Source organism: Camarhynchus parvulus, chromosome 1 (assembly GCF_901933205.1).
Source record: "Camarhynchus parvulus chromosome 1, STF_HiC, whole genome shotgun sequence".
NCBI classification, from domain to species: domain Eukaryota; kingdom Metazoa; phylum Chordata; class Aves; order Passeriformes; family Thraupidae; genus Camarhynchus; species Camarhynchus parvulus.
Window position 1 is genome coordinate 49,222,267 of NC_044571.1, and position 12,252 is coordinate 49,234,518.

At 40.5% G+C, this 12,252-nt stretch overlaps 1 protein-coding gene across 18 annotated transcripts in view; it reads left to right on the forward strand.

The window, feature by feature from the left end:
• MYCBP2 (MYC binding protein 2) overlaps nucleotides 1-5,727 on the forward strand; it is a 176,933-nt gene extending 171,206 nt beyond the window's left edge. For 17 of the 18 annotated variants that reach the window (XM_030943587.1, XM_030943604.1, XM_030943631.1 and 14 more), the window contains 6 exons: nucleotides 1,046-1,234; nucleotides 1,739-1,846; nucleotides 2,860-3,069; nucleotides 3,658-3,765; nucleotides 3,971-4,136; nucleotides 4,910-5,726. In XM_030943587.1, the coding sequence (XP_030799447.1) occupies nucleotides 1,046-1,234; nucleotides 1,739-1,846; nucleotides 2,860-3,069; nucleotides 3,658-3,765; nucleotides 3,971-4,136; nucleotides 4,910-5,025 (897 nt within the window). In that variant the 3' untranslated portion in view covers nucleotides 5,026-5,726. Of the gene's footprint in view, nucleotides 1-1,045; nucleotides 1,235-1,738; nucleotides 1,847-2,859; nucleotides 3,070-3,657; nucleotides 3,766-3,970; nucleotides 4,137-4,909 lie in introns of all 18 variants that reach the window. The other variant, XM_030943728.1, reaches the window with a different exon arrangement.
• Nucleotides 5,728-12,252: the final 6,525 nt, after the last annotated feature.

Consider the following 12,252-nt stretch of genomic DNA (forward strand, 5'->3'; position numbering starts at 1 on the left):
GAATAAACCTTGTTTATCCCTGTGGTCCATTTTAAATGAGATCTGTCATATGAAAAGGTTCTAATATTGAATATTACCATTCAAATAATTCTGAATTTTTAAATGTTTATTTTAATTACAGACTATGAACACTAATAGTCAACTTACATACTGGGTAGTTTCATTGTTGTCTTCAAAAGCACCTCAAGTTTTCACAACAGCCTTGCACTTATAAAGTAAACAGAATACTGTCAGTATAAAGTCAAATGTACTGGAAAGCTTAATAAAAAGAGTTTGCTCAAGAGCCTGTGTATCATGTGAGTGTAGAACATTTCAGACTTGGCCAGGTTTATCATCTGTATCCATGTATCCTGAGTGTTTCTGTGTCCTTCACTGGGTGCAATTGGCAGAGGGCCAAATCATAACCAGTTTGTTACTTTGCCTTACATGTTTCTGTCTAAGTGAAGCAAATTGGTCATCTTTTTTTCTCTGTCAGCCTATGAAGACATAATACAGTTCATTACAGTTATTTAAATTTAGTTCAATTTGTTGCTAGCTTCTGGGTAACTTCTATAAGTTTTCTGTTTAGTAGGGATGGGAATTAGAGGTGGTTAAAAATCCATTTCCGTGTAAAATCACTTTATGCTGATTAATGGTTAGGTTATAATGTATTCTTAAGAGTGAGTTACTTGAAATTTCTCCAAAATCTGCAAATATCTTACAGGCTGTTAATACAGGTCAGCAATGTTTATGCAGGAAGCACTCCATGTATAAAAGGCACACAGAGGATCAAAGAACAGTTCTTTTTCTATTGAAAGTTTTAAATTATGGTTTCATTAAGCCGTTTGCATTCAGGAGCAGGGCAGGTAAACAAAGGAAACATTGTTATTTCAAGTACACAGCGTTCAGCTTTTCCCAAGTACCTGCGGCAGCAGCAGACAACATTAACGATGATTCTTCCATCTCAGTTTATTGCATGGACCAGCAGTCCTTCAAAAAGCGACACTGCCAGAACACTCGAGAGAAGGGGAAGAGATGATTAACTCTCTGCTTTACATTTGTTTAGGAGTATGCCAAGATTGCCTGCAGCAAGACACATCCCTGCGGTCACCCCTGCGGAGGCGTGAAGAACGAAGAGCACTGTTTGCCGTGCCTGCATGGCTGCGATAAAAACGCTACAACTCTGAAACAAGATGCTGATGACATGTGCATGATCTGCTTTACTGAAGCACTTTCAGCAGCACCAGCTATCCAGGTTTTTTGTTTGTTTGTTTGTTTGTTTGCTTCCCCTTTTAAGAGATTACTATTTCGATTGTAATGTGTCATGTGAAGGAAGTGAAAATATAAAGTCTTTCAAGTTATGCTCTTCAAAATTTGAAAACAAACATCATAACAGTAGTTAAGCTACTTTAAAAGTTTTCTTTTTGTCTGGCATTCTATTTCAAGAAAGCAGATTGGATCAATTCATGTCTACTTTTTTAAAATACATGGCATTTTATAAAAGACTAAAACAACTGAGGTAATTAGTTGATAGAATTCACGTGTATTTCATATATCCATATGTGATCTTGGTGTAGCTATGATTTTAATGCCCATTTTATGTTCTTTCTTGTTGTTAATAAGGAAATAGGGATCTTCTGGGATTTCAAATAAATTAATATTGGAATTGATATATGTTGCCACTTAAAAGCAAATAACTGCTTCTACTTTTGTTGTTAATGTAACTTCAATATTCACTTTTACTTACTCTTTTCTAAAGCTGGACTGCAGCCATGTTTTCCATTTGCAATGCTGTCAACGAGTACTAGAAAACAGATGGCTTGGTCCAAGGATAACTTTTGGGTTTATGTCCTGCCCAATTTGCAAGGTAAATTAGCTGTGTGCCTGCCAAAGTCAAGAAACTTACCTGATACTTTCCTTTTCATTGTTTTTCTTTTTTTCTTTTCTTTTTGTTATTACTGTATTGCTTGGTACAGTATAAATTAGTTATACATGACTTGTTTTCTTAATTCTACATGTTGCTATAGAAAGACTAGCATTGATACATCTTTTTACTTTCTCCTACGGTTCCCTGAGGTGTCCTCTTAAAAAGAAAGCATAGGTCAGACATTGTCTTAATATTGTTTCATTCTTACCAGCTTGCAAATTCCTAGTATTTGGTGATAGTGGGGAGGGGAAGAAGTAATCTTAAAGCACACTATCTTGAAACAGGAATTCTCCATTTTACTAACCACTTTTAAAGCTGCTTTGCTTTTTAGTCTGAGGGCAGAGCCAAAGAATACATGTACTTAGTTCAGCTAAGTTGCTAACAATTCTTCTTGTACTCTAAAAAATGTAAGTTGCTATAAGCAAAAGCACATGATAGCTGCTGGAAAGAAGAGCACCTTACCCCCCCCCCAGGAAGTTGAAATTTGGGAATAGTCAGCCATTCTGCATGCTATGGTTCTTCTGTCATGTTGTGTTGTGGTAACTAATGGCAGTAGCTTGTGGTCACTAATTGATAAAGAACTGCCATAGAGGACTGTCAGTCATTATGCTTACTTGCTGAGCAGTAAGCCAAAAAGGACCAAAATTACAGAAAATACACAATGAGAATATTCCTATGCTGTGGTGAATATTTCATATACTCTTCACCACCTCCCTGGCTGTTAGTCTCTTGGAAGGGTTGATGTTCCCGTGTCACAACAGGCCATAGAAAAAGCATTCATGGATACCATTTTTACAGTAAATAGAGTACATTCTGTATCAGCTGTTTTTTGAAATAGGCCCATATGTTTTTATGACATCTCTCATGCTATTTGTGCCTGACTATAACACAAATTATCATAGCTGTTGGGATAAAGATGCACAATACTTTAATCGGCTTTGTTTTTATTTCAGAACAAAATCAATCACACAGTATTAAAGGATTTGCTTGATCCAATCAAAGAACTCTATGAAGATGTTAGGAGAAAAGCACTAATGAGATTGGAGTATGAAGGGCTGCACAAGAGTGAGGCCATCACCACGCCAGGTGTTAGATTTTACAATGACCCAGCTGGCTATGCTATGAACAGATATGCTTATTATGTTTGCTACAAGTGCAAAAAGGTATGGTGGGATTTACTAAATGGATGTTACCATTTCACAAGTATTTTCTTAAAACAGAACCTATGTTTAATACATTGTGTATGGAGCAGAAAGGCAGGAAATCACGTGTTGGGCTAATGAGATGTACATAGTATCTTAGCTAGTAAAGCTTAAGCGTGTATACAGAGCAGCTCAGAAACCAAAAGCACCTTGAGTCAATGGCCACTTATAAGAAGGTGCAGTACCTACTTCCTCCAGTACCTGTTCACCTCAAGCTGCTACTAAATTCTGACATAGGGTTCCTAGAGCTACTTAATTCTGACATAGGGTTCTGACATAGGGTTCCTAGGCTCTTCCAAAAGCCTTCCAGTCACTGGCATAGAGCAGGGTATGTTGCAGTTTTTGGTCTTGTTCATCCTGAGACTGAGGGACATTTTCTGAGTGCCTCAAAATCATGTACCTACAGAGTCAAGAGACCTCAGAATAGTGGAGGCCCCTGAAATGGCAGTCATTTGTCCCCTTACATATGGAATTGGTTAAAGTGAAAAGAATAGTTAAAAGAATAATTGTCTCTGGTTTAACATCCAATCATTTCTATATGCAATTAAGGCATATTTTGGTGGTGAAGCTCGTTGTGATGCTGAGGCTGGACAAGGAGATGATTACGATCCAAGAGAACTTATTTGTGGTGCCTGCTCTGATGTTTCAAGGGCTCAGGTGAGTAAATAACTTCTATTCAGGTTTTTATTTCATTCTGAAACCCTGAGTACCTGAGCTGTACAGTAATTCATAGCCATTTGTAATTACATGTATTGTACAATATTGTATACCATGAATATATTTTACAGAATGTAGAAGTGAGTTGTTGGGATTGTGAGAACATGGCTGCTTCACTGACTGGTGTTCGCTTTCCTTTGTTCAGATGTGTCCCAAACACGGTACAGATTTCTTAGAGTACAAATGCCGCTACTGCTGTTCAGTTGCTGTTTTTTTCTGTTTCGGGACAACGCATTTTTGCAATGCTTGCCATGATGATTTCCAAAGAATGACAAGCATCCCTAAAGAAGAGCTCCCACACTGTCCTGCAGGTAGGACTTTGACAAAGCAAATTTACCACACTGAATTCTGAAATAAATTACAAGTTCTAATTGATATTAGCTTTTCTTGGTGATATTTTTTTGGTTTTCTGGCAATGTCATTGCACTGATCATTTAACCATTAGGAACTTTGATTGAGAAAGACATTTCAATTTCCCTCTACCAGTCAGACTCCAGATGTAGAATGATGTGTAAAATGGTATATTGATAAAATTAACACATTATTAAGTGATGTATGTGTAGTTAGGTAGTCATTTTCTGCAAACTGTTACCCTAATGCCTTAATTACTAAGTTCATGTGCTGTATATTCATTTTCTATTAGTAAATGATTGGGGGTTAAAAGTGCAATCTTTTCATTAAGATATTTACATAAAATAAGTAAAAAATCAATTACAATTCCTGCTATAACCTTAGAATTATTGTTTACTGCAGAATGTAACTCTTGTTCATTATTCAGTTTTTCTCTTCGCTTGTGCAAAGTTCTCCTACAGTATTAATGAGATAAAACTTCCTTAAGTGACTGTCTATAAAAAAGGCAAGACACTTAATTTGAATTTCATTAAATGAAATTTCATTTCAATTAAATGTCAGTTTGATCTTTCTTTTTTTCTCTTCAAATACCAAGTCAACATTTGAATAAGATGTATTACCTTCATTTAGTTTGGGGTTTTTTTTGGAGGAAATGTAATATATGTCTGTTTACATTGTCTGCAAGCATTAATCTAGTCTTTTCATTTTTCCCTTATCCTTACATTCACTGTAGGTCCCAAAGGTAAACAACTTGAAGGTACAGAATGTCCACTTCATGTTGTCCATCCACCCACTGGTGAAGAATTTGCTCTGGGTTGTGGGGTTTGCAGAAATGCACACACTTTTTAGAATAGCAAATTTTTTTAACCAGAGCAAAACAGGTGCCCTCATCCCTCAAGTGTCCTGAAAACAAAGTCCAGCTGGGATGAGGATGGGACCATTCCATAACCCAGGTAAAAGGAACAATTTACAGTGCAAGAAGGATGCCAAATACCATGTACATAATTCTTGCTGTGAGATATTGACATTTTTTGAACTGAGACATCAAAATTTGTGAGGTGTTTGCATGTGGCCATTACAGTCATCGGCTAGGAAACATTGGACATTTACAAATAAACAATTGTTATTAAAGGATCTGTGTGTCTGTGGACTATGAATGATGCTGGCTTTCAGGAGAAAGAAAAAAATATTGATTATTGTATACTGACTTTTTGTAATCTTGTACAATTGTAACGCATCACAAGTGGGGATGGGAAAGAGGAATATTCTGGTTTATTTCCTAGACTGTTATAAAAAAATGTGTTAGGAAGGCATAAATGTAACAAGTATCACCCTGTATATAAAGGTATCAATGTTTGTCCTGTATAAGAAATATTAAATTACAACAGCAGTTTCATTTAAACTTCTGGGTTATGTTTGAGCCTGAAATTTTAATGAAGTGCAATACTGAGTGTGCCTCATATCTTGCAGCTGTAAACATAATGGAATGTACATGTCAATAAAGCCACTGTACATTTTTATACAGTGAAAGTCTAACAAATGTGTAAGCCTCCATTTTCAGAAACACTCTTAAAACAGAGTGGGGGAGGCGGGAGGGAAGGGGCAGAAGAGAGGTGTTCTATAATTATTTCAGCAGACTCTTGAAAAGTAGGAAAATCTTTTGGGTAAACTGCTGGTTATGGAAGTACTTATGACATGAAAAGCACTGCTCCATTTCTCAACAGAAAAGTTGGATAAATGTTCCAGTATTCATATGAATAATTGTATTTCCATTTCAGTTACCAACAGTGTTTTAAAACACAAAAGACGACTGCATTTTAAATTATTTTTGATCAGTTTTATTTTACTGAAGACTCCTAATCACTCCTACTTTTAGGACAAACAGCTTTTTGAATTTCAAAATGTTCATTTCATAAGAGTCCTAAGTCCTCTGCACCTGCATAATCAATGCAGAATATAACTTCAAGTAAAAACTCCTACTTGTAAGATTTTCTCTTTGGATTTTTTTTCTTAGATGTGTTCAACTCCCTTTCTAGCATTTCTGTCTTGAACCTGATGAAAAGTGTGTCACTGCCTTTTACATTTAAGATATTGGTAGATGGCATCCGTACCAGACAATCTTGATGAGACTGGAACCACGGGATCCATCTTACCTAACTTCAGACATCTGGAATCACAGAATCACAGAAAGGCTGGCATTGGAAGAGACTTCTGGAGGTCATCTTGTCCAACCCCCCCCTGCTAAAACAAGTTTACCTAGAGCAGCATATATACTTGCACTTTGAAATAGTTCTGAATAGTTCAAACACCTGTGAAGTACAATTGATCTTATTCACTGTAGCTCTGCCGAGGGATCAGGACTGGCTGGATCAGAGGGCTGAGGCCAGTTGTGTGAGGTTCAACAGGGCCAAGTGCTGGATCCTGCACTTGTGTCACAGCAACCCCATGCAGGGCTACAGGCTGGGGAAGGGCTGGAAAGCTGCCCAGCAGCAAAGAACCTGGGTGTGCTGCTCAACAGCAACTGAACATGAGTCAGCAGGGTGCCCAGGTGGCCAAGAAGGCCAATGGCGTGTGTCAAAAATAGTGTGGCCAGCAAGGCCAGGGAAGTCCTTGTCCCTGTATTGGGTGTCTGACCCATTGTCATTTTTAGAAAATTGGAGTGTAGCATCATTCTTACAAATTAATTCTATTTTTTAATTTTTCAGCCTTCTTTTGAATTTCAGATTAATATGAGTATTAATTTGGGAAATTTAGATTATGGTGTGGAAAGGACATGACACTGTTCATGTTTATTTAAAATTGATAGAGTGAGGGATAGGCAGTACTGCAGCAACGTTTGTCTCGCACACAGCTGACCATCCTCTGTCACCACTCCAGGGAGGCAGCACGGCCACATGTGAGCATCAGGCTCTTGCACAGAGCTCAGCTCCTCACGTAATGGTTGAGGCCACGCTGCTCCCACACTGTCCCAGACATTGGCGTCATCACGTCCCCCCACGCCGATCTCTGCCGGTGATTATAGCAGATGCCAGCACAGGCTGCTAATCAGATCAGTCCACAATAAGATTGCTGTATGCCTTTCCAGCAGTCTCACATGTCTTTCTGTCAGCTGTTGATCCACTGCCCACGCAATGGAAATAGTCAGTTCTTGTTTGCATGCCACAGCCCACCACACTCAGCTAATTTATACCAAACTGAGCTCCTGGCCAAGGTGAGGCCTCAGTTCTCACACTTGGATCAGTTTAAAAATAGCTCGAACTTTTATGGGTGTATCCACCCACTGAACACAATGTGAACAGTAAAAGTTAATAAGATACAGCTAATTAGCATGTCATCATCAAGGCCAAATAAGCTTGGTCCTTACAAAACAGGTTTTGCCAATTCCATCTTATTAGGCTCATGTTTCACCTAGACAGAGGCTTAGCTAGGGAGTTTCAGGCCCACCCAGTCATTCAGGATAGAACTCAAACTTTACAGGGCTTTTCCACAGCCCTCGTTAAGCCATGCCTCACATTGCAGGTGCCAGAGTGCAGTGGTTGTAGGGCAGATGGCTTGTCCTTCAGCCCAAGGTGCACTGGAAGGGCTGCACTGTCACAGCCCCCACTCTCACTGATGGGGTGTGGTAGTGAGCTTGTGCTACCAGGATCTGGCTCCTCACCAGGCATTCCTACAGAGATACAGCCAAATGCAGAACAACACACTGATGCACAGTGCACACAAAGCACTTGAGGCAGTGCTTTGGGTCATCCACTGAGCAGCACACACAGTGTACTTTGCTATTGCCATCCATGGCATTGCTTCTATACTCCCACTCATTTCTGCATCCCAGGTGATTCAAGCATCCTTAGCCCATGTTAGGTCTCAGCTAACCTAGTATTTCCACCTCCTGTCTGTTCATTCAGTAATATTCCTTTCCTGAATGTGACTCTGTATCATCCTCCCCTGCACAGTTTGCCTTTTCTGCTCACTCAGCTGCCCTGGAGGGCATTCCCACTGCCACGTACTCTGCCAGAACAGCCATCAGAGGCAGGAAGGATGGTATTAAGTATGCTGGCACACAAAGAGAGTGCATACTCCACTGTGGCCATGTGGGCAGCAGTGTCACATCACTTTAAGCTAGAGATTCAGGCGGTTTGGTGTGAAAGGGGTATGATCTACTAGCATTACCATCCTAATGCCAATTCCTAACAAAGATACTTGGAAACCTGAACAAACAACAGGTTTTTAAAAGCATTTGCCTGAGGGCAGGTTGTATCAGTGGACTCTGTCATCAAGCAGTAATTGCAATGGGATGATCCAAGCTACAGCGTAAACACAGCTCTCCACAGATTCTGCTCTAATGGACATAACATATGTAAGATGATACGCTGGGTTTGCATCCATCTCTGTCTCCCTTTTCTCCAATACAAACAGAATTTGAGCAACAACATTCCAGTTGTTACTCATAAGATTGTTGTCTCTATTTCTACATCTTTGGCTTTTTCCATACTCCTAGTGGGTTGTGGAATGGCCTAGGTTCATAAATCTTTATTTCCCTCCTGATGAAGGCTGGGCACAACTACATACCTCCCACCAAGCAAATCCTAAATTTTGGCACACCCTGAGTGCCTTACTGCTGACTGAATTTGACCTTTCCCATGAATAGGTGCCCACTGGCAGGACCTTGGATCTGTTCATGCAACACTCATGCAGTCAAGAAACTGGTGAATAACTTCTGGGTTTTGCCTCCAGTGCTAAGATACAAGACTTAGAAACAAGGCATGTTTGGAAACCAGCTTTGGGGTGCCCTTGCAGGACACATTTCACATCACACAAGATACCCTCCTTCCATGCCTTGGTACCAAGGCCAGTCCTAATACAAATACCAGCCTCCTCTTAGCAATAAGTCTGTTTGGGAATTTTCACCACTGTGGCTTGCTAATCATATTAACTCCTCACAGAGTAGGCAGAGTCAGTGGAACTGATTTGCAAGGAGCTACACAAAGCACATAGAAAAGTCCTGTAAACCAAAGAACTCCTCTAGCAGGATGCTGTCAGACCAACCTATCAGTGAGCTGGCACTGCCCTTTCCAGCAGCATTGCTCTGTCCATGGCTCACACCATGGCCAAGATGAGGTGCTGTCTGTGCTGCTGGGCACAGCTCACACCACTCTGCCTATTTGTACAGCAGCCCTAGCCAAGGCCATGCCACCAGACTCCCCTGTCAGAGGGGCTCCAGCAAACAGCAGCTTTTACTGTATTACCTAGCAAAATAGAGTGGTACAACAGCTTTTACCCAGGAAGCAACCATGGGAGCCATTCATCTGGACAGAATTGCTAGAGCCTCTAGAGAAAGAAACAATATTTAGACAGTGAGGAACCTTTTAAAAGAATTATGTCCAGCTTCTACTGAACCATGAGAAACAACATCAGGTAAACAGCCTGTTGCAGGCAACACTCTGTCCTGCTGTTGTTCATCCTTAGTTTTATCTTTGTATTTTTCTGTGGCCATGAGGCCTTCAACTGAGGCCCACTGGTTTAAATACCATTTTATTTGCAGCCACTGTAAAAAAAAATAAAAAAAAAAAGAAGCTGAGTTATAGCTCCTGTTCTGTAAGGTCTTGCTTGTGATGGATAGAACATACTTATTTTAGCAGCCCAAAACACCACATTCTAACAGTATAAAAAAGTCCCTCACCACAGAAAATCTTCCTGTATAGACATGTTGAGAAAATAAAATCAGAAAGTTTCCCTAAAGATATCCATTACTGAATAACATTCACTTCTTTTGGCATTGATAATTAAGAGGTTCAGCTTTCCTCTGTATTTTCGTTTTCAGCACAATCTGCTGAGAATTAAGATTGTCACAGACATTCTAGACCAGGTCTTTCAGCCACTACTCATCACATTAATATTCTCTACATTTTTCAGAACTTCTATTTTCATTAAATCAGAGCTACTCATGCCCTGCAAGCCTGACATACTTTCATCATAGCTGGATCTGGTCTGCTATGGTTACTTAACTGTCTTCCAACTGCTTCTGTGATTTTCCCCTCTGCATTCTTATCCTAGCCAAATGCAAGCCAGGCTTATCAGGGTGGAGTACAGTTCCTTGCTTCAGGAATGCTTCAGAGCTACTTGAATATGGCCAGAAAGTCGGCACAGTAGACTTTCAGTGCTAAAGCATGCAGCATTTATAACAAAGACCTGGCATTTGAAATGTAGCCATGGCTTCATCAGCCAGGCAGCCTGCCAGATGAAATTAGGTGTTCTGTACAACACTCAGGCTGAGGTGGTGAGATCCCCTGTTAGACACTGAGATTTTACTGGATATGTCTTGGGTTTTATGCCTGTGGGCTGTTCCTCATCTTCACATGGTGACAGTGAGGGTTGCTTCACATCTCTAAGTGAGTAACTCTCCCATCAGAAAAACTGAAACTTCAGAGAGCTTCTCCTTCTCTTTTGGAAAACTAAAAAGTTACAGTGCAGTTTCCTTAATAGTCTCATTTTTGCATAGCAGGGCTCAGCACAGGCCATGGCCTTTTTCTGTTACTACTGAAAGCATACATCCCAAAAAGAAAAATCATTAAAAATATTCCTCTCTCAAAAACCCACCTGCTGTTAGTTAAGTGATTAGTGTAAGGCAGAGAGACTACTGAATGCAGACACACCTTACAGAGGTGTCCCAAGTTACTCACTAAAGCTCCAAAGTGCCCAGCCACACTGGCAACAACATGGCAACAACAGAGACCAGCCCAGACCTGTGGATGTTCTTTGAACCTTTACTGCTTGGCCCCTTCTTAGCCTGCTGCCACCCATCTCAGTGCCAGCTCCCTGAGTCCAGGAGCTCTGCAGGGCTTTGTCTGCCAGCTAAACCAGAGCCCCCAGCCCTGGGGGGTCACCAGAAGCCCACACCACCAGCTACCTGCAGGTTTTCTTTCATGCAGCTCTGATGAACTGCCCGGTTCTTGTGCTTTGCCCACAGACACCGCAGACGTTTTTGTCATCGCTCTGCACCACACCCAGGGCCTAGGCTGGCCCCAAGGACAGAGCTGCAGCTGCCTTCTTGCTGAGTTCAGCTGCTATGGCCCCAAACAGTGTCATGCTGGGAGTGCTTTCTGCACTTGTTCTCCTCTCCTACACACACACATAGGGTGCCTAAAACTTACACAAGCGGCTACAACAAAGCAAAGAAGGGCACAGGCAGTGAGCCAAACTTTGCTTACTCCCATGATAAGGCAGCAAATTGTAACTGCTTGGCACTGTAAGAAGTCCCTCCCAGTAAGTCAATACAGTGAAACTCAGATAATGCAAGGGTTTTAAAGTAGTGTTACCTTAAAAATAATGAAATTGCAGCTGTTACATCTTCCAAGATTTCTACAGAAACTCAGAAAATATTTGTTTTGGTTAAAAGATTTTTTTTTCTGCAGACACCAGAACTTGATCAGAACATAAATCTTGATGAAAATACTTTTTTTTATTTTATTTTATTTTTTTTACTGATTTCACATGGCATGGCTCAGTTACATCACATCATAATGCACATAATGCTGCCTTAAAACACTAAGAGAGGTGACCAGGAGAAGCAGCAGCTGGCTTGCTCTGTATTTGTTGGTAAAAAAGAGATCCTTCTCCCCACAGACTGGGCCCAGGTCTAGTTCCAGCCTTTGCAGACTGACTTTGTCTCCCACATCTCCAGCAGTTTGCAGGTTACATACTTGCAAATATGACTTGTCTTTACTAGAAACTGTAATTGGGGGCTGTTCTCTTCCCACCATTAGAAACCAACTCTGACCTGGAACACAAGGCTGAAAAGGGAATTCCTAAGCACTGAGAATGGAAGACATGGAACATTTCCACATGGGCATGGCAAAACAGTTATTGCAGGTTTCTTGACAGTATTGGCTCCATTCATAAACACATCTCATTACCTACCAAGTTTTATACAGCTGTCTCATACAACTGAACAAATTATACAGTCACATATTTGCTATTACAAGGTTGTCTAAGATACTCTTTAATCTGCTCAAGGTAAGGTGATAACTCACCTCTTATTTCCAGATTTTTGTTGCATTTCCTGAAAAGCTGAAGACTGGA